Source organism: Mirounga angustirostris, unplaced genomic scaffold (genome assembly GCF_029215605.1).
Source record: "Mirounga angustirostris isolate CCGP_5_RB_7025 unplaced genomic scaffold, mMirAng1.0.hap1 SCAF_5, whole genome shotgun sequence".
Taxonomy (NCBI): domain Eukaryota; kingdom Metazoa; phylum Chordata; class Mammalia; order Carnivora; family Phocidae; genus Mirounga; species Mirounga angustirostris.
This window is the reverse complement of record NW_026991713.1, coordinates 61,384,315-61,409,412: the sequence shown is the minus strand read 5'-3', so window position 1 is coordinate 61,409,412 and position 25,098 is coordinate 61,384,315. Positions and strand designations below refer to the sequence as shown.

Below are 25,098 nucleotides of genomic sequence, written 5' to 3'. Positions count from 1 at the left end.
CAGGCACTCATGTTCCTGGCGTGAGATAAAAGGATCTGGGAAGAGGGCTTGATGCTTGAGGGCTGGGGGCGGGCTGGGGAACAGGCTGTATGTTTGTCCCAGCTCTGGGTGCCTGCTCAGCTTCCCGTCCCCACCCCCCACCCCTCCTCTGCCCTCTCTCGTCTGTCCCAGGGAAGACACATTGAGAGGTGCAGGTATCTTCGCTGCCAGGGAGCCCCGAACCCCTGGCCCCTAATCTTGTGTCCTGGGGGGGGATCTCCCTCTTTAGGCAGAAACCTCCCCCAATGTCCCCAAGATTTTCTTCTCCCCCCCCACCCCCCGCCATCTCTCCCTCCCCTGCCACCCAAATGTTAGAAAAATAGCTGTGAACAGAGAGTGCTTTTGTCTGTGATGGCAGCAGGATCTGGACGGTCCCCTCCCCTGGCCCCCCCCCCCGCCCGACTCTGACAGCCTGTTCCGTGTGGCCCCCCCATCCAGCGTACAGTGCAGAAAAACGCCAAGTACATCTGCCTGGCTAACAAGGACTGCCCTGTGGACAAGAGACGGCGAAATCGCTGCCAGTTCTGCCGCTTCCAGAAGTGCCTGGCCGTCGGCATGGTGAAGGAAGGTGGGTGGCTACAATGGGCGGGCCGGACAGAGGCGGGCCTGAGTGGGGGGCGGCAGACCTCGGTCCTGCTGGGCCGCAGTGGCTGGCATGAGCGGACCTTATGTCCACTCCCCCTCCGGTCCACCTGCCTGGCTCATCGGTGGGGGGGGGGGGGTGCTCTCTGTAGGGTCTCCGGGGCTCTAGGTCCTTAGACTCCGAGGTACTTCCCAGCATTGATGCACACAGTGTGGGCTGAGAGTCCCTTCCCTGGACCCCTTCCTCCCTTCCTTAGCCCCCTGCCCATTTTTCTGCAGTTGTCCGGACAGACAGCCTGAAGGGGCGGCGGGGTCGGCTCCCTTCAAAGCCCAAGCAGCCCCCGGATGCCTCTCCTGCCAATCTCCTCACTGCCCTGGTCAGGGCACACCTGGACTCTGGGCCCAGCACAGCCAAACTGGACTACTCCAAGGTGAGGCCCCACCCACCCCATACTCAGTGCCTTTGTGCACCTTGGACAAGGCCCCTCCCTAGTGCAACACATTGGAAAAAGAGGAGCCCCCTTCGGGGCCGGCCGGCTGGAAAAATGTACCCTCTCAGGTGGGCGGCCAGTTGGAAAAATGTGCTCCTCCCAGCAGCCTCGGTCCTGGCTTAATATTTGAGAATTGGCAAGCAAGTGCATGGGCAGAATCTCAGGCCCTCTCTCCCCCCCGGGGATCTGGCGATCCTCCGAGTGCATGACGTGGCCTCCTATGGCAGCCCTGGTGTGGGGCCCTTCGCGGGGTTCTGACCCCCCTGCTCCCCGGCCCACCCTCAGTTCCAGGAGCTGGTGCTGCCCCACTTTGGGAAGGAAGATGCCGGGGACGTGCAGCAGTTCTACGACCTGCTTTCGGGTTCCCTGGAGGTGATCCGCAAGTGGGCTGAGAAGATCCCTGGCTTTGCTGAGCTGTCCCCAGGCGACCAGGACCTGCTGCTGGAGTCGGCCTTCCTGGAGCTCTTCATCCTCCGCCTGGCCTACCAGTGAGTTGCCGCTTTCTGCTTGGCTCCTCCCCTGTGCCCTGTCCTCGAGAATCTCCCCCCCTCCACCCCTCGCCCCTGCCGTGACCGACCTCTGCATCCCTCCGCACCAACCAGGTCAAAGCCGGCCGAGGGGAAGCTCATCTTCTGCTCCGGCCTGGTGCTGCATCGGCTGCAGTGTGCCCACGGCTTTGGCGACTGGATCGACAGCATTCTGGCCTTCTCTCGGTCCCTGCACGGCTTGGTGGTCGACGTCCCTGCCTTCGCCTGCCTCTCTGCGCTCGTTCTCATCACAGGTGAGTAGCCCTTGGGGAGCTGGGGAGGGCTTGAGGGCCTGGCCCTGGGCCCCCCACATTGTGTAAGTGAGGGCGCCCGAGGCAGAGAGGGGCAAGCATGTGCTCAGAGTGACAACAGCTGGTAGGCAGCAGAGCCGGGGTTCAGGCCCCGCTGCATCTGACTGCAAAGCCCCAGGCAGTCTGAATTATCCCATACTATCCAAGATGCACACCGTGTGGGTGTTGCGTGTGGCCCGGGGTTTTGGTTTGTTTTGAAAAATCTTCCTGAATTATGTCGCATGCAGGAAAGTGCACGAATGATAAATTTTCACAAACTCAGCACTCTCCTGTAGCCAGCACCTAGATCAGGACACAGGGCCCTGCCTCCTGTGCCCTTACAGTCCTCAGCATCCCCAAGGGTATCTGCTGCCCTGACCTCTGACGGCAGGTTAACTGGACCTGTTGTGTACTTTATGGAGGTATAATTAATTATTCAGGGTGGATTTTTTGGTATTAAATGCAGAGGTTTTCAGATCTCTCTCTCTCTTTTTTTTTAAATTTTTTAATGCACCAGAATCTGCCCCCATTCCCCTTTTCACTGGAATTTCACAGGGGACTTAGCCATATAGGACAAAATCCGAGGCACTTTGGGCTGAGGGAGCGGTGGGTTTTGGAATCTCTAAAACACACTGCTCTGCTCCTGGGTTTTCTCGGAACTGGCTGGGAGAAAACCTGGGGCCTAGGCAGAAAATCTGGTTAGGGAGTGAGTTCTTTTTTGTGACCTCGGGCAACTCATTTAACCTCTCTGGGCCTCAGTTTCTCACTTGGAAGATGAGGATAATGAGGATGACTGCCATGGCCACTGGACTTCGAGTGGGGGCTCGAAACCGGGCTCCTGTGTGGACTTCTGCAGAGTGCCGGGGGAGGGATGGCCAGTCGGGGGGCAGTTCTCGGGCAGGGAGCAAGTGGTGTGAGGTGCAGTCTGGGGGGGCCCCCTGGTCCTTAGACAGGTGGCTGACCCCGCCTCTCCCCCCCGCGCCCCCCAGACCGGCACGGGCTGCAGGAGCCTCGGCGGGTGGAGGAACTGCAAAATCGCATCGCCAGCTGCCTGAAGGAGCACGTCTCGGCCGTGGCGGGCGAGCCCCAGCCAGCCAGCCGCCTGTCCCGCCTGCTGGGCAAGCTGCCCGAGCTGCGGACCCTGTGCACCCAGGGCCTGCAACGCATCTTCTACCTCAAGCTGGAGGACTTGGTGCCCCCTCCACCCATCGTTGACAAGATCTTCATGGACACGCTGCCCTTCTGACCCCAGCCCGGGAACACGCGTACGCTGTGTGCGCACGCTCATTCGCCACCCCACGTGCCTTTAGCCCATGGCCCACGGACCCTCGGAGCACCCCCTCCCCGGCCTGGGCTTGAGCTGCAGACCCGCCGGCCGCCCCACTTGGGCTGGGTGGTTGGCAGGGAGCATCACCCGCCCCGGGGGAGGGGATGCATTCACGGGGGTGACCCCTACTATTTGTCTTACCCCCCCAGCCCGGCCCTGGCCTTCATGTTTTTGTAAGATAAACCGTTTTTAACACACACCGCTGTGCTGTAAATAAGCCAGATGCTGCTGTAAATACAGGAAGGAAGAGGCCGGGATGGGAGTGGGGGTTGGGAGGGAGGGGCGGCCCCCACCAGCCCAGGCAAGCCTTTCCCGCCTCCTTGCACCTGCTCTCTCTTCCCGCCCTCTTTCCACATGTACATAACCTTACTCTAGGAAGGAGACAAATGACAGATTCTGACATTTATATTTGTGTATTTTCCTGGATTTATAGTATGTGACTTTTCTGATTAATATATTTAATATATTGAATAAAAAATAGGCCTGTAGCTGAAACCGGGAGCCTGTCTGTCTCTGACACCACACGCACCTCCCCCCCCCTCCCCATGATTACTGAAGAGACAGAAGCGGCTCTGGATGAATCATGGATGTTACCAACCTGAGCTCACAGGCCTCAGTTTACTCTTCTCTAAGAGGTAGATAATCCTGACACCTGCCTTTTGGGGTTGTTACACAAAGCACTCAGACTTGTTTCCAATGTGTGGAAAGCCTCTGATAAGCCCACACCTGGTGGATGGGGTCTGTGGTAGAGGCCTGCGGGCTGAAGGATGAGAGCGCCACTCGGCTGTCACGGTTCCTCCTTGGGGCCATGGTCTCTGATTGGGCTTTCCACATCTGTAAGGGTAAGGGGCAGAGCCTGCCTCATGTTGCCACTGGGAGTCCGGGAACGTCGGTGGGGGGTGCTGAGCCTGGGGCTGGGTGCAGGGCAGCCCAGGATGGTGTTAGCTGTTAGTACAAGTTTTCTTTCCACCTGCATTTTCCACATTTCTCCCTACCTGCCTAGCACCCCAGCAATAAGATCCAGGTTGCTGGTGGCCCTTGTTCTCTTGGGAAGAAGATCGTTCGGGGTTCCTATCTGTAGTCAGGTGACCCTACGTAGGTCCTCCAACTCCCAAGCTCATCAGTTGCTTAACTGCCTTAAAATGCAGATTCCTAGGATCTATGTCAGAAACTTCGATTTGCTGAGGGGGAGGGCCTAGGAATCTGCGCTTTCACCAAGCACTCAGAGTGCTTGTGATGCCTGTGGTCTCAGTGCCAATTTTTTGAGAAACAGGAATCTAGATCAACCCCAACCTGAGGCCCCAGGTAGCTGCCAGCCATGCAGGGTCCAGCCCCCTTCACTGAGCTCAGTGTCTGTGTAGCTGCATTGAAACCTTCTCAAGGACCTGGTAGGAGACCCGAAAGCACCGCCCCTCCCACCTGTTCCTCACAACCCTTGGCCCAGGACTCTGAGCCTCCAACTTGGTGGCCCCTGACTGGATGGAAGTCATACAAAATAGGGCTTTGCTCCCAAGGACAGAATCAAGGGCCTTTCCCTGTGCTCCAGCCACAGCCTGCAGATTCCCTGAGGAGCTATCAACCACATGCCCTTGCTCAGGTTCTAGGAAGACAGTCCAGCCCCAGGCCTTCTGCAGGGTCCACATGTGGTTGGGGTGGAAAACCCTGGGCCCTGCACATGATGACCACCACTTCCAGCATGTGTCCCTGGCACCCCCCGCCCGAGCCCCTGAATGAGCTTTTGTCAAAGCACACACTTGGCAAGGTGCAGGGCAGGCGGCAGTTAGGAGATCTGCTTCTATTCTCAGCCCTGCCTCCAACTCCATGCTGCTCTCTGAGACGCTTCTCTTCCTCCCTGAGCCTCGGTTTCCCCATCCACTCACTGGGGAGGTGGGTCCAGGGGTGGTACTCTGGTTAGGAGCAGAGCTTGCTGGGAAAGCTGTGGGACTGGACTGAGTCCTCTCCCTTTGGGTCACTCTCTTCCGTACCCCCGACTTCAGCACAGATAGATGTGGAGCACAAGACAGGCCCTTTGGGAAGGCAAAAGGGCCACTTAGGGGCTTAAGTTAGAGGCAGGGGTTGGGTATGGGGTGGGCAATGGAGAGTCTTGGTCTGTGTAGATATCTAAGCCCCATAGTGATGATAATAGCTACCACATACAAGGTTCCATCACCCACTAAGTTCTTTTCATATGACATTTGTTGTTTCTAACCCTGACTACCACCCCATGAGGAAAGTGTGGTTATCCCCACCTCATGGGCCGGGAGCACAGCAGAGTAGCAAAGAGCAAGGCCTTGGAACCGGACTGCCTGGCTTTAAATCTTGGCTCCAGCTCTTTCTAGCGGTAGAATTTTGGCTAAGATATTTTTCTGTGCCTTAGCGACTTCATCTATGAATGGGGAAATAATTGTATCTATTTCATAAAGTTACTACAATGATTACATGAATGCATGTATACAAAGTGTTTCAACAGTGCCTGGTGTGAAACAAACACTCAATAAATCATAGCTATTGCTTTTACAAAAGAGGAGAAAGGAAATGACTTCCCCAAGGTCACTTGGCTTCTAAGTGGCAGAGCGGGGTGTGTCTAAATACCTAACCACTAGGTCTCCCTGCCCAGGGCCCTGTAAATGAAAGACACTCCATCATGGATGGTGGCTCCTTTCCAGTACTCTGGTGATTGGGGTACAGGGTGGGAGGCTGATTTCTCCAGCCCCGCCCTGCCCCACCCTGCCCCGCCCAAGGGCTGGAGCCTGGAGTCAGGCCCTTTTTTTTCCACTGAGCAACTGGAAGAACTGGCCTCCAAGTCTTGCTAGGAGCTGGGAGGGCGAACAAGGGGGCATTGAGCCTGGTGGGGCCTCACAATGGCTGCTCTGTCCCGGCTAGCCGGGGGCTGGGCCCGTTTCCGACGGGGACAATAGTCAAAAGGCAGTGACGCCGGCAGGGCCTGGAATCCCAGGCGGGATTTTCCAAGGCCTCAAAGCCTGCTGTTTGTCCTCACATGGAGACCCAGGAAGCCTGCCTCCCTGTCTCCCCCCTACCCCACCCACGCTGGGCCCTGTGCCCAGAGGCCCTGGCCCCCTCCCTAGCCCTGAGGTGCCATTGTGACTGGGGTTGGGGAGGCTCTGAGGTCTAGGATCTGAGTGGGTGCTCTATACCCCAGAGTTTGTGCCTGATGACCGTCGTCTGGGGCCTGGAATGGAGGAACCTGCCTCATGCCTGGGCTCTGGCCACCGGCACTTGGTTATGGGGGGAGGTGGCAAAGGTTGGCCTCAAGGAGGCTGAGGAGCTTCTGAAGGTCATGGGCAAGCACCCTGTGCTGGAGCTGTATTGTGCCACACGGTCGGCTCCGAGGGTCCAGTGTGCTGGGCGGTGTGGTAGCCTGCTCTGCGGCCGCGGAGGGAAGCCTGCGAGAGGCTGTCGGAGGCGGGAGGCCGCCTGTGGTGGCTGGACGGTCAGCAGGTGGTTAGTGATGTCCTTCTGCAACCCTGAGGCAGCTACGTGGGGCATGTCCCGGCTGAGGGCAGTGCTGGGTCCCCTGTAGGGGACAGCCAGGCCTAGGGAGTCCCAGGGAGTGTTAGCGTCAATCTGAACTAGCCCCAGTCCCCACCGAAGTCCCTGACTGCAGCGGAGACCCCAGAACCACTGGGCCTCCTCAGAAGACGAGGCTGACAGGGTGCGTGTCTGTCCATCCACCCTCCAGCCCCGCTCCAGGCTAGGCTTCTGCCGTGCCCTGCCTTGGCCCCAGGTTGGGGGCTGCTGGGGCAAGGTCTAGGCAGGCTAGTGGAACTTCGAAACCTCCAGGCTCCAGTTGTGAGGGCAGGAAGGAGTTAGGGCAAAGCTGAGCAAAAGCCCCCTTCTCTCCCCCAGTATCTCCTTCCCCACACAGCCAGGGACATTCTGAGGGCAGGAGGCCCATTCCAGTGTCCCCAGCTAGGCTCAGAGCTGGCCTGAGGACTATGGGGCCCTGGAGACTTTGGCCTTGGCTTCTTCCCCCTTTTCCCCCACCCCTAGGCCCGTGCTTGGTTATTCTCCCTACCACCCTGGCTCCCCTCAGCCTCCTGCTGGGCCCTGACCCTACCAGGCTGCGGTGGGGGGGGGGGGGGGCGGGGGGTGACTCGAGGTCTCCTCAAGGTCTGACCCAGGCACCGGCACTTGGGTCCAGCCCCTACAGGCGCGGCCGCGGGGGCTGGGGGTGGCAGCTGGGCCAGGAGGGGAGTGCCGGGGCGGGGGTGTGTGTGGGGGGGGTCTGTCCTGGTACGTGCTGTGTTAGCAGGGAGCAGTGCCCAGCTGCAAGCCAGGCAGGCGGGTGCCGACTGTCCCTGTCCTCCTAGTCCGGCACATCAGAGGGATGAGGCCCTCACCCAGCCCAGCCTTGAAGACCTGGACCCCGAGCTGGGTAACTGGGGTACTATGAGGATAGACAGATGCCTCTGGCCTGACAAGAAACCAGAGTTACATAGAGATATCCCCTTACCGGGGGGTAAATACCCTCTCCTTTTGCAAGGACAGTCACACAGACTCCTCTGGCTCAGAGAACAGATACACACATGCCTCCCAAAGGAACAGATGCATAGACCTTGCAGGAAGGAGAGATGACAGAGCCCTTACCCCTGAGGACAGACACTGAAATTAAGCCCCATCCCCACCCCAACTTGGCCAGAGAGACAAACATATAGACCTTCCCAGAGAATGGTACCCACCACCCTTCCCCAACACCAAAGTGCAGATTCCCACATCCCCCAGGAGGACAGGCAGCAGATGGGCTCCCTCTCAGCCCAAGCCAGGTCTAGAGGCTGCCTGACGACGAGGTCAGGGCTGGGAGGTGCCTCTTTCTCACGCTCTCTGCTACCCTGTCGGAAGCCCAGCCATTTCCTCTGCCTCGGAGGAGGGGATGTTGGGGTGGGCGATGGAGGAGCCCATGACCGGGATCCCAGGGGGCCAGATGTCAGAAGGGGACAGCTGATTCTCCGTGGCCCCGCAGCCTGGCCGGGGTGAGAGGGTCAGCAGACAGGGTGCTGACCACCCGGCCAGGCTATGCACCATCAGGAGCCCCCTGGCCTGACGTCAGTCGCACTCATTGTTGTTGCTGGGGCTTGAGTCACTCCCCGTGACGCCACTGGGGTCAGCTCCGGAGCGACTGGGGGTGGCCTGCAGGCCCAGCTTCAGGGCTTAGCTCTCCCCTGGGCACACACTAGGATGGGGTGGGGCCATCCAAGGCCACAGTCACCATGCAAAGCCAGCTGCCTACTCCCAAGGTCTTGGGTTGGCCTTCAAGGTCCCTCCACGGGCCTCAGCTGCCGGCCTGCTCAGAGGGCCTCAGCCAGCTGCCCAGCTGCCTGGCTGGCCGTGGCGCCGGGCTCTGACTGAGAAGTCCACTCTCTCTGTCTTTGCCTCTCCTGCCCCGCAAGCCTCAGTTTCCACCCTCGGCTCTCAAGGAGACCTCGCCCCCAAGCCTTTTTCTTTCCCCTTCTCCGGGAACCCCCCCTTCCTGAATAATTCCCTATAGCTCCACTTCTTTCTGGAACCACTCCCCCCTTCCTGCCCATCCCCTCACGCTGCTATCCTGTGCTCTCTGCAGCTATCCCGGTTTTCTCCTGGTGTCCAGTCACTGCCCACCTTGCCGAAAGCAGGGCTTGGGCCTCTTCCTTATTCTCAATGTAGCACGTTCTCTCCCACAGGCCCGCGAGATTGACAGCAGGAGCCTCCGTCCCAAGCCCCCTCTGGCCCCTGTAAAGCCTGCTGCCATTTCTTTCATACCAGGTCTTGTGTTCTCCTGCCCAGGAGGAACATTTCCTCTGCAAGACTTTGAGCTTTCAGAGGGCCACACTGTCCACCGTGGTATGACATGGGTGTGCCATGTGGACAGTTACATGTCTGGCATGAATGAATGAATAAGTGAATGAATAAATGATTACATCTTGAAGGGGTGCCTGGCTCAGTCTGTAGAGTGTGAGACTCTTGAACTCAGGGTCGTGAGTTCAAGCCCCCTGTTGGGTGTAGAGCTTACTTAAAAATAAAATCTTTAAAAACAACAACAAAAAAGATTACATCTTGATCATCGGGTGGGATAATTCATTCCACACAGTCTCACTTTTTGGACCCTCCCTCCCTGAAAGGACCACCCACATGGGTGTAGGACCCAAGGTCTGAGGTGCAGTGAGAACTGCCCTGTGAGGATTTGGGGAGGTAAGAGGAGGCAAGGATTGGCCAGCATCTGGTTGGAGACAAGCAAGGTGAGGGGGCTCAGCTTCAGCCTCAGGCAGGAAAGCCTCCAGGGGCAGGGTGAGTTTTGGAGGAGGGACAAGAGTGGATGAAATGAGGACAGAATGTGTGGCCTTGGCAAGTGTATTAGTCAAGGTTCTACAGGGAAAGGGAACTAATAGGATGTATATCTATAGAAAGAGATTTGTTATGAGAAATTGGCTCATGTGGTTATGGAGGCTGATAAGTCCCTAGATCTGTAGTCAGCATGTGGGAGACCCAGAAAAGCTGGGGTGTAGTTCCAAATGCTGGCGGGTGGGAGACCCAGGAAGAGCAGGTATTTCAGTTCAGGTCTGAAAGCAGGAAAAAAACTCAGCATCCCAACTTGAAAGCAGTCAGGAGTTCTCCTTATTCACCGCAGGGTCAGCCCTTTTCTGCTATTCAGACCTTCAACTGATTGGGCAGGGCCCACCCTATTGGAGAGGTAGTAGTCGGCTCTACTCAAGTCTACCAGATTCAAATGTTAATCTCATTCAGAAAACACTCTCCCAGACACACCCAGAATAATGTTAAATAAATTGTCTGGGCACTCTGAGGCACAGATAAGTTGACACATAAAATTAGGCATCAAAGTAAGTTACAACATATCACTGAGCCTCGGTTTCATTACCTTGTAAACTGGGGGGAAATTGTATTTACCTTCAAAGGTAGCTGGAGAAATCAACACAACAGTGCATTCGAAGTGCTGGTGTTGTGCCTACTAAGGCTCAGTGATGGGTAGTAGTAGTGACGATGATGATGATGTCAGGATTGTGGCCTCCCTGAGATGGAGGGTGTCAGGGGTAGGGAAGAGATCAGCTACTCCCTTCACTGACCGGCAGTCTCTGGGAGTTAGGCTCTGATCGCCTCCCCCACCCCAGGGCTGGTTCTAACCTCCTTGGGTCTCCCCTTTTGGCTCCTCACACACTCAATATTTTATGCTGATTCCTCCTGGTTAAGTCCAGGCTCCAGAAGAGGTTGCTGGTCTGTAAGGCAGTCAGCTTTCTCCTTCCTGAGGCCCTGGGGGTACTCTGAGGCTGCCAGGGGAGAGGTAGCTGCACCTGGGACAGAGACAAACCAGAGACCAAGTGCACCAGGGCCCAACTATGGGGAGGAGGATGAGGGGATAGGGAACCGATGAGGAGGGGGGAAAGGTCAGCCAGAAAAGGAGTTGTGTGAGGGTTTAAAAAAACTGGTGGGAGGGCACCTGGGTGGCTCAGTCCGGAGTCTTGATTTTGGCTCAGGTGGTGATCTCAGCGTCCTGAGATTGAGCCCCGTGCTCAGTGCGGAGTCGGCTTGAGAGTCCCTCTTCCTCTCCCCTGCCCCTCCTCCCATTCACACTCTCTCTCTCCACCCCTTTCTCTAAAATAAATAAACAAACAAACAAATAAACAAAATCTTAAAAAAAAAAGAAAGAAAGAAAACCTGGTGGGAGAGGGGGAACCTAAAGGGTGTGCTGGAGCCGGCAGGTACTGGTGCTGGAGAGCCCATTGTACCTCTGATGATCAAAATGTAATCCTTCATTCATTCCGGACTCTGCATTCCGGGATGTCCTGTAGCTTCAAATCAGCCATCATAGGAAACTAGCAAACGCTACTGATCAAGGCATCTTCTCACAAGAGAGCAGGCTTTGAGTGGGGTGTATTGGAGAATGGTAGTGCATGGGGAGGGTCAGGGTGGAGAAGCCAGAAAGAGAACTTCTGTAGTGGTATGGAATCCTGCATTTGAACCCCAGGCTCGGCAACTTACCAGGTGACATTGGGCAAGTTACTTAACCTCTCCCAGCATCAGTTTCTTTATCTGCCTTCTAGTATTGATCGTTATCAAGCTTAATTGACATAACATAAAGCACTTAGAATCATGCTCTTTACGTTCCACTCAATAAATATGATCTATTATTATTTTGGGAAAGAAAGTATGTTAGCATCTTAATCCTCAAGTAAACTACTCAGGCAGAGTCTCGGTAGGGGCATGCCAGGCTCTATGGGCATTAACAAAACAATGGACAAACCTCTGCCTGCCCTGGGCTTACGATCTACATGGACAACCAAACACTCTCCCAGAAGTTACAGAGCACTAAAAATGCACTCATTCGTATAACACTTCACATTCCACAAAGATCTTTCATATGAATTATCTGTGAGCCTCACAACAGCGCCCCATTTATAGAGGAGAAAATCAGAAAGGATGAGTGACGTCAAGAGGCTCACACAGGGGGCAATGGCAGAATTATGAGCCTTACAAGAACTGTCACCAGATAGGTCATGGTAGAGCACCAAGTAGTGCTCCTGTATGAAGATAACACAGTAAGGTTATGCCCCTTTCTCCAGCATCGTGGGGCCAGGGATTCTGTCTATTATGCACGCTGGACAAGCTAAAGTTTTGCCATCCGTTCAGCATCATGCAGCGCACCGGCCTGGGCTCATCTCCAGGCCACCTCTCCAGATGGCATGCCCTTCATCTTGGGGGATCAGTGCCCCGTCCACACCCCTGCGCCCGGAGTTGGGAAACTAGACCCGCGTTCCAGAGGCTGGCTCGTCGCCGATGACTCCTCTCCGCCTAGGGAGGCGGCACAGAGCGCACTGGCCGCTCCTTCCCTCCCATCTCTATGGCGGAAGTGCGCCGTTCCAGCCGAAACACAACAACATTCTCGGTGGTGGGAGTGAATGGACTCGTCCAAATGAGGGGGATACGTCTCACCATCGAATCAAAAGCTCCGAGACCTAATCAAGACAAAAAGTTGCAGGCTTTTACGGAGCAGTATGTGGCCCCCTGTGTCCGTTGGCGTGGCTGTAAGGCGGGGCGGGCGGCTGCGCTGCGTCGGGGCCCGGCCGGGCGGTGTTCGCGCCCCCCCCGCCGGAGGCCCGCGGAGCCGGTGGAACCCGCCCGGCTGGCGGGGGCGGAGGCCCGGACTTCCGCCGCCGGCACCGCCTCCTGCCGCGGTGGTTGGGCGCCCGCGGGAGCGCGGCTGCGCGGCCGTCGGGTCTGGGACGCGGGCTCGGGAGGTGGGGGGCCGTTCCACCCAACCGTCTGCCCCCTCCCCCTGTGCCAGCGCGGGCACTCCCCGGGCCGGCGGGAGGGACGGCGCGCCTCGAACTCCCGAGCGCGGCCAGGCTGGGCGCGGGGAGGCTCCCCCACCCGCACCTCCCGGGACCTCAGGAGGCTGCTCCTCCCCTGGACCCTGGACTTCGGCGGGTCGCGCGTGGTGGCGGTGGGAGACACGGGACCCGGGCGGAAGGTCCTTCCTGGGCCCGCCAGTGTCTTGACGCGGGGCCTTCTGTTTTTGCTTTTAGGCTCTCTTGCGCTCGGGCGCCGGCGTGGACGTCGAGGCGCACCTGCGGAGGGGGCACCTGCGCGTGAGGAGGAGCAAGGGCATGGTCCGAGCCTGAGGGACCCGCGCTCGGGCCTGTACGCGTAAGTGGGCATGGGGATGCCCTGGGCTCCAACCTGGCTCTGTGCTCTACAGACCTGGGCCTTGGGGGGAAAGGAGGGATGAGACTTCCCAGGCCCTGCTCCAGAAGACCCCCTCCTCACCGGAGGCGGGGGTGAGGGCAGGGGGACAGACAAGCTCATCACGGACCAGAGGTGGCTTGCTGTGGGAAGGAGGCTGGGGTTGGTTGGTCACTACCGACTTCTTGGAGGAGTGTTGCCTAAAACTGTTCAATAATGAGAGAAGAGCCTGGGCGTGGGGAAAAGAAAGAAGTGGCCTGGGTGAACGTTTGTGGGGGACTCCAGAGGGGGAAGTGGTGGAAGAAGGGGGAGCCGGGCCAGAGCTGGGAGCCTCTAGATGGGAGGCTGTTGAAGGGAAAATACTAGAGGGCAGAAACGAGTGGGAGAGTCCGACTCCTCCTGAGTGTAGGAGAAACCAATCCAGCAACCTTTGGAAGGACCTGGAGGCTCCCGGTCAGGGTGATTTGAGCAGTTACTTTGTACTAGGTTCCAGGCACCGAGTTTCCAGTGATGAGTAGGGTCCAGCCCTGCCCTCAAGGAACTGTCTAGTGGGAGAGCTAAGACAGGGTAACACCCGTGAAGAGATGGCTGCTAGGACAGGTAGACTCGCGCTGGTAGCCGAGCCAGAGGCAGAGCCAGCGTGATCTCTGAGCTGTTCACAGACTGCCTCATGTTCACTGCTGAGCACTGCTCTTTGATGGGGATGAGACAAACTGAAATACACAGAGGAGAGCTGCCAGATAAGATGTGATGTCCAGCTAGCACGGGTATGGGGACTGGGGACCTTTAACCTGTGGTAGGGGTGAGGGGTGATGGAAGAGTTGTGTCCGGATATCAGAAAGGCACATTAGTGGAAAAGGGGTGAGACTCCTGATATCCAAACTGTGACCAGGGGTTTGAAGCACTGAGGGGCAGATTCCCTCTGCAGAAGGAATACCTGAGTAGAGCTGTCTAAAGATGGAATGGTCTGCCGTGAGAGGTGGTGAGTTCCCCGTCAGGGCAGGTTTGTAAGCTGAACGCTCAGCAAGAAATGTGACTGTTCCTTCTCCTTTGGGGCTCATGTTCAGCTACTTACCAAGTCTGGTTTGCAAGTCTGTTCTTGCCTTCCCACTTGCTCCACCTGTGTTGTATCATAGCCTGTGTCCTCTCTCGGCAACAGTGACATCATAATGAATTATACTGGCTGATACTTAGTATTTACAACTGGCCAGGTACTGCATTAAGTGCTTCACAGGTGCTAACTCATCCACTCCCTGGGACAGTCCTTCCAGGGTAGCTTTTATAGATCCCCTTTATATAGATTCAGGAACCTGAGGCACATAGGAGTTAAGTAGCTTGCCCAAGGTCACACCATGAGCGAGTGGCAGAGCTGGGGTCCCAACCCATGCTGTCTGGCTTTAGAGTTGCTGTTTTTAACCACTATTCTGCTGTGTTTTACGTAGGCGATTTTATTTGATCCTCACAAGAATCCAAATTTACAGATAAAACACAGTGATTTGCTTGAGGTCACAGAGCAAGATATAGGAGAGCTGGGGTTTGACCCAGGACTGTTGGATGTGAAACCGTCCACACTTCGCACTTCACTCCCTCACATCCCATTGCGCTGCCCCTGTAACTGTCCCTACTGTCAGGGCCTCTAAGTGGTCTTCTTGCCAAGCCTTTCTGCCTTAAATCTGAGTTTTTATCCTGGAGTCTGTGGATGGCCCTGGCACTAGGTGAGATTGGGGGTGTGTGCGTGTGTCAGTCAGGTGTCAAAGCCCAGTCTTCATTTTTTTTTTTTAAGATTTATTTATTTGAGAGAGAGAAACCATGAGCAGTGGAGTGGAACAGAGGGAGAGGGAGAAGAGAGCCCACCGAGGGTCTCCATCCCAGGACCCTGAGATCATGCCTTGAGCCAAAGGCAGACGCTCAACTGACTGAGCCCCCCAGGCACCCCTCAGTCTTCAGAGTTTTTATTGATTTCTCAGAGCAGTTTCTGGCCACAAAATAGTGAAGAGCAATCCTTTGCCTTTTATCCGGTTAACTTTCTGATGCACAGATCTGATCTTGGCACAGTGATGCATTGACTCTTCACTGCCCTCAGCACAGGGTCCAAATGCCTTAACCTGGGCATTCAGACGCCCATCTTCCTTTCCTTTTTACTCCCGCCTTGTACCCTGGCCAGTCCGGTGGCCTTCACCTGCCTTTCTCTCGTCCAGTCCCAAGGCCGCTCAGGAGCAGGGGCCGTGCTCGCCTTCAGCGGCCAGCGCCTGGCAGGTGCCGCACAGGGAGCCTTCGCGGGCCACTGCACTGGATGCTGTCCTGAGGTCAAGCCCTGGCTGGTTGGTTGGGCTGGTAACTTTGAAGTTCTCCCTTTCTGATCCCGAGAGTCTTCCTGGTAGCAGTGCTGTCAAAACGCAGAGAAGGGCCACGGAGGCAGAGGCTGGCCAAGCCAGGAGGGAAGTGGACAGGTAACATACAGATCATTCAGAAGGTGTCAGCTCGCTGACCTGGCTGCTCTTGCAGGGTGGCCCCTGGCTGGGGTGAAGCTCCCCCGTGTTTATTCTTGCCCCGCCCTCGGGTGCGGGCTCCTGGCTGCAGGATGAACTGTCGCTCGGAGGTGCTGGAGGTGTCGGTGGAGGGGCGGCAGGTGGAGGAGGCCATGCTGGCCGTGCTGCACACGGTGCTCCTGCATCGTAGCACGGGCAAGTTCCACTACAAGAAGGAGGGCACCTACTCCATTGGCACCGTGGGCACCCAGGACGTGGACTGTGACTTCATCGACTTCACCTATGTGCGGGTCTCCTCTGAGGAGCTGGACCGTGCCCTGCGCAAAGTTGTCGGGGAATTCAAGGTAGGGAATTCAAGGTGGCGCAGTGGGCGGCAGGTGGACCTCGAGTGCCCCTCCACCCTGGCTTGCTCTTGGACCAGCTTACCCTTCCTGAGTGTTTCTGTCAGGTTCTTCCACGGTCTAAGGAACAGGTGTGTTCAGCGCTCCTTGCGGGGAGAAGGGCTTTGGGCAGGGGCAGGGGCAGGGGTTGGTAAAAATACCCACGGAAGGAGAGCAGGCAGCCCCTGCGGCATGGACATCGGGTTCCCTTGGGTGCTTCTAGCCTCCCACCTCTGGGCTGGACCTTCTGTCTGACTCTTCAGCTCTCCTCTCCCTCCTGACTCCTCTCTGCTTCCGCTTTCCCCTTCAGGAAATTCCTTTCCCCTGGGAAATTCCCGGAGAGGGAGGCTTGCAGGGCTCAGGTGCTTGCCGTCCAGTGGGGCGTCGCAGCGTGGCATGTGTTTGTGTGTACCTGTGGGGGCAGGGAGGAAGGTGGCAGGGACACAGCGGGCTGCTAGTGTTGGTCACCTCAGGCAGTGGGAATTTGTTTTAATTCAGGGTTGCAGTGTTTCACTATTTCAGTGAGTGGCTATTTTGAATTTTCGAGTAAGAGGGAACTTTTTTTAAGGAGGTGAGAGGAGGAGGGTCGTCTGTCTGACTTCCATTCCACAGACATTTGGAGAGCGCCTACAGGGTGCTGGGCGCCATGTGCTCATGGCAGGAGGTGGACCCTCCCCCAGGGCCCAGTGTTCCCCCACTCGCACTCCCTAGTCCCTCTTCAAGGGAGGCTGTGGTAGTCAGCCGTCTGTCCTCTAGACACCTGTAAGAGGCACGTGGCGTATAATGGTTAAGAGCATGGATTCTGGAGCCAGGCTCTACCACCCAACAAGGTGTGACCTTGGGCAAGTGACTCCACCTCTCTGGCCCTCAGTTTCCCTGTATGTAAAATTGGAATGATAATCATACCTGCCTCATAGGCATAGGCACTCAGGATTAAATGAGTCCAATATGGCAAGTGCTTGGACCAGCCCTGCACCACAGGAAGCTAGAGAAGTGTTAGCCATTATGACTACCAGTCAGGGTCCCGTGACCTTGCTTTGTCCACAAAGGAGAGAATTACTCCTTGATGGACGGTTAGGACTTGAGGGAAGCATCCTTACCCTCCGAGTTGGTCTTAACTCAGATGGAAAGGGGCTTCAGGGTTCCAGCCGCCCTAGGAGTGTAGGGCCACCACACCCCCTGGAGGTAGGGGATAGGCAGAATTACTGGATGAGATGGTCTCATTTGCTTCTCAGAGGAGAAGAGGGAGAAGCCAGGTCTGGTCTGTCCTTCTCTCCCCCCTTCTGTTTCTTGGTTTCCTTTTTTTCTTTTTTTAAGATTTTATTTATTTATTTGTGAGAGAGAGAGAAGTGGGGGAGGGGCAGAGGGAGAAGCTGACTCCCCCCTGAGCAGGGACCCCCCCCACCCCCTCTTGCACACACCCCCCCCTTTGGCTCAATCCCAAAGGCAGATAGATGCTTAACCGACTGAGCCACCCAGGTGCCCCTCTTGGTTTCCTTTTTTCTAAGTAAGGATCATTGGGCTTTAATCCCCTTTTCTGCTTTTCTTTAGAGACAGATTTTGTTGGTTTGCTAGGAACACTCAAGTTTAGGCTGGCAGTTTGCTGTGTCACTGCACATGAATCCTTTGCCCCCTGTGGGTTTCATTCCCTGCCCTCCCTGAACGACTAGTAAAGCTCGGAGAGCCTAATTTTCACCCTGGGGTGTAGGAAGGAGGCGCTTACAGGGCGAGAGCCCCTCCAAGGTCTCGGCCTGCTCATCTGTTACCCCTCCTTCCCCAGGATGCGCTGCGCAACTCTGGGGGTGATGGGCTGGGGCAGATGTCCCTGGAGTTCTACCAGAAGAAGAAGTCTCGCTGGCCTTTCTCGGACGAGTGCATCCCCTGGGAAGTGTGGACGGTGAAGGTGCACGTGGTTGCCCTGGCCACAGAGCAGGAGCGGCAGATCTGCCGGGAGAAGGTGGGCGAGAAGCTCTGCGAGAAGGTCATCAACATTGTGGAGGTGATGAACCGGCACGAGTACCTGCCCAAGATGCCCACGCAGTCGGAGGTGGACAACGTGTTTGACACAGGCTTGCGGGATGTGCAGCCCTACCTCTACAAGATTTCCTTCCAGATCACTGATGCCCTGGGTACCTCGGTCACTACCACCATGCGCAGGCTTATCAAAGATACCCTTGCCCTCTAGGCCTTAACTGGGGCCGCGGGTTCTCCTGGATGGCTTGTGGACCTTGGCTTCCGGGGATCGTACTGTGGGGCCCATGGGGCTCTGGAACGTGCTCCGGGTCCTTGATGAGACTTGGAATGGCCACCCCTGGCTTCCTTGTTTTGTGGCTGCCAGTCTTTGGTCATCTCTTTAACCTTTGCTAATGGTCAAGTCTGGCCTTCACTGTCTCTCTGCACCCCTGTGGGGGTCCCCCTTCCTCCACTGTATGGAAGAGCCATAGCTAGGATGGTGAATAAAGTTGAGAATATTTGGGTTGAGCCATCTCTCCGTTAGCTTGTGTTCTGCCCTGAAACATTTAACACTCCCTGGCAGACCTGTGAGGATACAGGTGTGTGTTAAGGGCATTATTCCAACATGAAGGGAATGGGGGGAGGGGATAGATTAACACTGATCAGTTTGGTACTTTGTTGGACATTCACATAAGCAGGTGTTAACCACCCAGGTGTCACCGTGGTCAGCCTGTGAAAGACGACACAGATCAGGAACTGTTGCTTTTGGATATGATTGCTGTTTCTTCTCCCTAAGGAAGCTGTGATATCCCTGCCTTTTATATTATCTGGTCTGGTTTCATGATGGCCTCAAAGAGTATCTTCTGTGTCTTCATAGAGCACATCCAGGCCCCCGCGTGCACCAGAAAGCTCATTTAACTGGGGGTTTCCTTCTCTGGAGAGAGACTGGCCAACTTGAGACCGGTGTTTGATGACACTTCTTCCAGGTCAGGCTGGCCCTTGCTGGTAGTTAGGACAGTGCTTTGTTAACACACTCATTTCTACACCAGCATACTCAAAATCCGTGACCTCCTTCTTGTGTACTTCTGATTTATTCTATATTTTATACTTTTGGGTTGTATGTGGGCAGTTGTACCAGGCTAAATGGAGCGGTGGGGTGGGGGGGTCTTGCCCGTGGTCCCGGATCAGGTAGGTAGCCAGCGTAGGCAGGAAGTGTTCACACATTTTTCCCATTCCAGGCCACCTTGGCCCTGTGATACTTCACAACAGATCTTGTGAAGTCTTGCCCTTGATCTCTGGGGCATTGGGAGAACTCAGGAGGTTCTTAAGGCTTTGGAGACGGGGAAGGCCGTTTCCTAGCAGGTCTTTGATGGTGTGTAATTCCTACCTGGCCTGCTGCAGTCTGGGGATCTTCTTTTCCTCCTAGCTAGCCATCAGCTAATCCCTTCTGAGTGGTTGGTTGGCTGATAGAGTTAGTTGTTTGTTGGCCGTGACTTAGTTTTTAAAAAAAGAGCTCCAGGTTGCTGTCTTTCAGGAGACCTGAGCAGGAGGGTCTTCCCTCCATCCCAGCTTTTTGAGACTTTCTACTTTACTGCAGCCAGACTCTGATCTACCTCCGACCCCAGGTTGGCTGTGGGACACCCTGCAGGCAGTGAGCTCCCCTTGGTGGACAGGACAGTAACCTTTCCATTCCTTTTGGCATTATGATTTCCCAGAGGTAGGGGACTGATTTACTCAAGGCCGAAACAGGAGCCCTGGTGACTCAAATCTGCTTTCTCATCAGTAGGTAACTTGACCTCTGGGGCCTGAGCAGAGGAATGGGGATAGGACTTGAAGTTCCCCTGCCCTCCGTCTCTCCTTGCTGTGGGCCCAAGGAGGCACTGGCCTGCTTGTCCAACTCCAAGAGGCTCCCAGAAGGGACGGTGGAGGAGTAAGGATCCGTGCCCCTCAGGTCCCGGAGGCTGCTCATTTGCCTCCTGTTCCAGTGGCCACCTGGGCCGCCTGGCAGTATTGAGCTTTGGCTCAGGGACAGCCCGGGAATGCTTGCTTGTCTTGTGTCCTGTTTAGTGGGGTGGCACCCCACCACCAGCACCTGGGGTGGGGTCCGGAAGATTTTTTCAGTTCTGAGGGAGGTGCTGTCTCTTGACTTGCTTTGCCACGGGAGAGGGAAAGCCTTGGGGACTGGACTCTGGCTTTGGCTGGTTGGGTGCACGGGCTGGATTCCCACGCGTGGGTGTGGTTGGGACAGGAAGAAATACCCCGGCCCCGGGAGTCTGGGCCATAGTCCCCGCTGGAGGAGCTCTGCGCGCAGGGTGGGAGCCAACAGCGGCTGGGATCCGCCCCTCGGGCCCCTCCCCTATGCAGCCGAGGCCCGCCCGCTGGGGCTCCAGCACATCTGGCCCTCCCGCGCACATCTGGGCAGCCAGCCGCGCGTAGCATGAACGGCTCCCAGGCGGGCGCTGGGGCCCCGGCCACCTGGCTGAGCTCCTGCTGCAACCAGTCGGGGGTGCCGCCGCCGGAGTCCCCCGAGGCGCCGCGCGTCGTGCTGGCGGCGGTGCTGGTCGTGCTGTCGCTGCTCGTGCTCTGCGGCGTCCTGTTCCTGGGCGGCGGCCTCCTGCTCCGCGCCCAGGGCCTCGTGGCGATGCTGGTCCGCGAGCGGCGCGCGTCCGGCGAGGCCGAGCCCGGCGGCGCCAGCGGAGGCGAGGACGACTCCTAGGCGCCCGTGCGCTCGAGGGTCGCGGCCTCCAGGCGGCCCAGGACTCGGCGCCCGACGGCTGCTGCGGAGCGAGGGCGCCGCGTCCTCCACCGAGGCTGGCACCCGCGCAAGTGAGAGCGGGGGGGCAGCTCTTCAGCGACTCGGGTTCGCCCTGCACGTCCACCAGGTGGGCCCTGCGGCTACCCCGGAGGTGCCGGGACCAGAGGGAAGAGGCTGCCATCCTCTCGGGTCTCTCCCGCAGCGGCGCCCCACCCGTGTCCTCTGTGAGGGGGAGGCAGGGCGGATCAGAGGAGGGCTTCTGGAGGCGGCTGCGGTGTACTGTGGAGCCCCTCCCTGCCCGTACCCAACGCCAGCTTTGCCCCAGCCCCACCCTGAGCTAAGGCCCAGCTCAGCCGGGGGCCCAGCACGGCCCATGCCTCTGGGAGGCTAAAGGGGCCTGCCACAGAAACTTCCACAACCCGGCCTTCGGCTTCTGCTTCCTCCTCCTCTCCTTCCTGAAGCCTTGTCCCTAGACAGGGGTCCGAGTAAGATTCCTCACTGTGGCCTCCCTTTGGAGGCAGAGATGGGAGTGTGGGTCCTGTTTTATGGCAGAGCCAGGGGCCTGGGTGACTCTGGGGGATGGGGAGGTGTGGAGGGGTCCCCCCTCCCCCAGACCCTGTTCTGGTGTGTGTGTGTGGGGGGGGGTGGGCAGGTGTGGCCCAGAGCACTGAGCTTTGCGGTATGTGTGGGGAAGGTGGTGGATGGCAAGGTTCCTGACAGCTGGGGGGCCTCATGAGCACATTGCTGTAGGAAGCCGGGGCTGAGGATTCCCAGCTGTGGGGGCTCCATCTGGCTCTCCTGTCTCTGACTCTCCAAGGACAAGAACCATCTGGAGGGAAGGGCCTGGGTGGCCTAAAGACAAGGTAATTCCAGGCCAAGGCCACCTTGTGGGGAGCCACAGGGGTTGGGCAGGGAAGACTTCACTGTCTCCTCTGCTCAGCATTGTACCTGTGGGCTCCCGGGAGGTTTCTGTGGGGCTCTTCTTCGGGGGTGCCTCTGACCTGTTGCTTGCCAAGGGCAGAGGCAGGGTCCCAGCTTCCCTCTGAGAAGGGAGTCAGTGCATGTGAGGGGAGGCTGGGGAGCGGAAGGTGGCGGCGTGGGCGGGGTGCGGCTGAGCAGCTGCGAAGCTGACGACGTGTGATCCCTGCACAGAGCAGCCCAGGATTTAGCACTAATCCCGGGCAGTTGTACCACGCTGGCCTTGCTGAGCTGGGGACTTCTCACCTCACGGATGCCGCTGCCGCCCCTTCAGAGAGAGGGCTGGCCAGGGCGGTGAGGGGCGTGAGCGTGTGACTGCTTCTGGCGTCAGGGCAGCGGGCCAGAACTGGGGCCCCGGGCCACCTCCCTTTGCGGCGTGCCGGGCGAGGGGTGAGAATGCCCTCTTTTTATTGTATCCAGGTGCCTTCGCCCCCTTGCCTGATAACATTCTGCTGTTTTTCGACCCTTTCTCCGCCCTGTGCTCTTCTCTCCTGCCCCAACCCGGATAGAGGAATTTCCATATCCACTGTGAACCCTTCATTTTGCAAATGGAGGCATTCAGAGAGAAGAAAGTGACATGCTCCAGTGAGTGACAGAGCTGAACGAAGCCTGAGGCTCCTGATTCCGAGCTCAGGGGGTGGGGGCGTCCCTGAGCGAGAAGGTTCCTCCTTGGGTCGTTCCTCTTGCTCTGTCCTTGATTTCCCGCCACTCTTGGAGATGCTGATGCAAAATACGACCTCTCTCCGTGAAAGAATGAACCGTCACATACACACCCCTATTTGGCCTATGGAATCTGCGACTGGAACCCCAGGCCCCCATGTTACTGCCTCCCTCTTGACCCTTCTTCCCCAGCGGCCTTGTTAGATTGCCTTTTATTGCTGGCTACAGGCTTCCAGCCGCTGGTAGCTGTTCTCCAGCCAGCAGGGCTCAGCTTTCCTCTGGCCTGAACCTGAGGGTGGGGGTGGGCTCACAAGGTATCTATGGAAGACACTCCAAGGGGATGGAGGAGAGGGATCAGAGGTGAGGGTGATGACTTTGGATTGGCGTTTGGATTCAAGTCTGGGTGGTGGTAGGGGTGTAGAGAGATCTGGTAGAGGGAAGGGCGGTGTCCCCAGCGTCATGTGTCTGCGGGGGACCGAGCGGGTAGGCAAAGGCTCTCTTTATCCAACTTCCTGCCTCTGCTGTCCCTTCAGCTCAGTGCTGGGAGAGCCCTGCCGTGGCCTGTGCCAGGGACCTCGATGTTCCTGGGGGAAGATACTGGGATGTTTGTTGTGGAACTCTGACCCTGGCCAAGGCTGTCTGACTAAGTGAGGAGGAAGAAGATTTAGAGAATTGGCGAACGAGTGCTGCTGTCTTCCCATCTCTCAGGCCGCAGCTTGGAGTGACAGGTGTGTGTGGGGGGGGTGTGGTCTGAGGGCCATGGAGTAAGGCTGGGCATCTGGACCCCCAGCAGGCTCCATTAGCCTGCACTGTCCCTGAGGGAAAGGCTGGGGCCACAGATGGGTGATCTTGTCTTAACCTTCCTGTGGCCCGTGAGTTTCACTGTGAGCTGGAAAGGGCTGTTGGGGGTTGATCCAGTCCATTCCTCAGCGAAGATGGGCGGGGGCTGTCTGTTACAGATTCTTGAGCCTCATGTGGTCTGTCTCCCAGAGAGCTTTGCCACCAGCCTGCAGCACCAGGGAACTCCTGCTACCTTTGATCCCTGAGTGGTGCAGACCAGACTGGGAGAAAGCTGGCTTGTGGTGAGGCCTCCACCTGCGATCCTTGCACTCAGCCCTGCCTCTTGTTTGCTCAGTCCGTTCAGCCTCCTGCAATACCCGTGGACGTGGGGCTGGGAGGTCAGCGCTCCAGGGATGAGCGAGCCCCCTGAGCAGCTGCTGCATGTCCGGGGCGCCGGAGTGCACGTACACCCTGGGTGCTCAATGCGGCAGATGCTGGCTCCGCCCCCTGACTTGCAGGCCTCCGATGACAGGAGTGCAGCCCCTGTCCCATCTCTGATACCTGTGTCAGACCACACTGGCTGCTGTGGTCTGACAGGCCAGTGACCCGTCCCTGCTGAGGGCCGTGGGTCAGTGTCATCCATTTGGAGATCTTGGGTGCCCCAGCAATGCCCTATCACTTCCTGTGGCTTGTTATTAAATACGCTGGTAATGCAAGTGTGGGGTGTACGGTCTATGTTTTCAGCTCTAGACTCTTGGCATTAGTGGTACCCTGCTCCCACCCTCCCTCCAGTTTGAACTGTTTCTAGCTGATCCTGAAAGAGCAACCCCAGCCAGGGCCCCTCTGCCCTGGCCTCTCCTCAGTGGTGGCTATTCCCCTCCCACCCCCAGAGCCAAATCTTTCCAAGGGTGGGTAGCAAGTGGGGCCGACAGTGACGTTCATGCCGGCAGTCGGCTGCCCCCCAGTGGCCAGTGCGGGCCAGAACACCACTTCCTTCACCTGGTGTTCTGGGGTGTAATCACAGTCCAGCCTTAACCCGAGGTGCTTTGAAATGAGAGTGGATTTTGTGAGCGTGTGCACTGAATTCTAGGTGGTAAACCATCCTGAGCCTCCGTCTCTTCATCTATAAAATGGGGGCAACAGGGGGCACCTGGGTGGCTCAGTCGTTAAGTATCTGCCTTCAGCTCAGGTCATGATCCTGGGGTCCTGGGGTCGAGCCCCGCATCAGGCTCCCTGCTCTGCGGGAAGCCTGCTTCTCCCTCTCCCACTCCCCCTGCTTGTGTTCCCTCTCTCGCTGTTTCTCTCTCTCTGTCAAATAAAATCTTTAAAAAAAAAATAAAAAAAATAAAAAATAAATAAAATGGGGGCAACAGTGTCCTTGTGAGGATCAAACAGGCAATGTGCTTGTCCATAGATAAAAGGTTTTCTACACTGTAATTACCATGTGATGTTATTTTTCTCCCCCCCGAACCCGACCATTCCCAGAGAAGAGGTGTAGAACCACCCACCCTGTTTCTGGGAACACTTGATTTATTCATCTTTTCCACGAGTATTTACCGAGTGACTGCTCTGTGCCAGGCAGGCTCTGGGACCTGGGGATGAGGTGAACGCCCCAGAGCCCTTGCCCTGGAGGAGCTCACAGTCAGGTAAAGAGCACTGCTCACAAAACTGAAGTTAACATAGACAGTAAGTCGTGCCCAGTGTCAACAGAGCCAAGAGCAGAGAGTGACCTGCTCCTAGAGAAGGGGGTGTACTGAATGGGCACTCACAAGGCGAGGAAGGGGAAGAAGAACATTCTGGACAGAGGTGCGGAGGGTGTGGGGCGGGGGGTGCCCTGTGAGCAGGGTCGGTAGAGCACAGTGTGAGACCAGAGGGGTGGCAGCTGGAGAGGAGTGGAATTTACCCTGGGGTAGTGAGGTATCTAGAGGGTTTCAAGCTGCGAAGTGACATGGTTAAGATCTGGATCTTAGGGGGTTGGGAGGGAAGTTGGTGGGTGGGAGCAGGCTGGACAGCAAGGAGGCTGTGATCAAAACCCGGCAGTCAGGGCGCCTGGGAGGCTCAGTTATTTAAACGTCTGCCTTCAGTTCTGGTCATGATCTCGGTCCTGGGGGTGGGGGAGCCTGCTTCTCCCTCTCCCTTTGCTGCTCCCCCTGCTTG

At 57.1% G+C, this 25,098-nt stretch overlaps 2 protein-coding genes across 9 annotated transcripts in view; both read left to right on the top strand.

The window, feature by feature from the left end:
• LOC123843731 (autophagy-related protein 101) overlaps positions 1–18,296 on the top strand; it is a 35,971-nt gene extending 17,675 nt beyond the window's left edge. For 4 of the 6 annotated variants that reach the window (XM_064591217.1, XM_064591219.1, XM_064591218.1 and 1 more), the window contains 7 exons: positions 478–607; positions 901–1,052; positions 1,398–1,600; positions 1,715–1,893; positions 12,790–12,910; positions 15,452–15,779; positions 17,596–18,296. In XM_064591217.1, the coding sequence (XP_064447287.1) occupies positions 478–607; positions 901–1,052; positions 1,398–1,600; positions 1,715–1,893; positions 12,790–12,910; positions 15,452–15,779; positions 17,596–18,000 (1,518 nt within the window). In that variant the 3' untranslated portion in view covers positions 18,001–18,296. Of the gene's footprint in view, positions 1–477; positions 608–900; positions 1,053–1,397; positions 1,601–1,714; positions 1,894–2,918; positions 3,752–12,354; positions 12,502–12,789; positions 12,911–15,451; positions 15,780–17,595 lie in introns of those variants that run through there. The other 2 variants (XM_045873391.3, XM_045873389.3) reach the window with 2 other exon arrangements.
• Positions 18,297–18,944: 648 nt separating this feature from the next.
• SMIM41 (small integral membrane protein 41) lies at positions 18,945–24,735 on the top strand. 3 transcript variants are annotated; one of them, XM_064591221.1, is made up of 4 exons: positions 18,945–20,650; positions 21,274–22,086; positions 22,695–22,889; positions 23,121–24,735. In XM_064591221.1, the coding sequence occupies exon 1, from the start codon at positions 20,206–20,208 to the stop codon at positions 20,482–20,484; it is 279 nt and encodes a 92-aa protein (XP_064447291.1). In that variant the 5' UTR covers positions 18,945–20,205; the 3' UTR covers positions 20,485–20,650; positions 21,274–22,086; positions 22,695–22,889; positions 23,121–24,735. The 3 variants fall into 3 exon arrangements, with proteins under 3 accessions (XP_064447291.1, XP_064447292.1, XP_064447290.1); XM_064591222.1 differs by lacking the exon at positions 21,274–22,086; XM_064591220.1 differs by having other exon boundaries at positions 21,274–22,889.
• Positions 24,736–25,098: the final 363 nt, after the last annotated feature.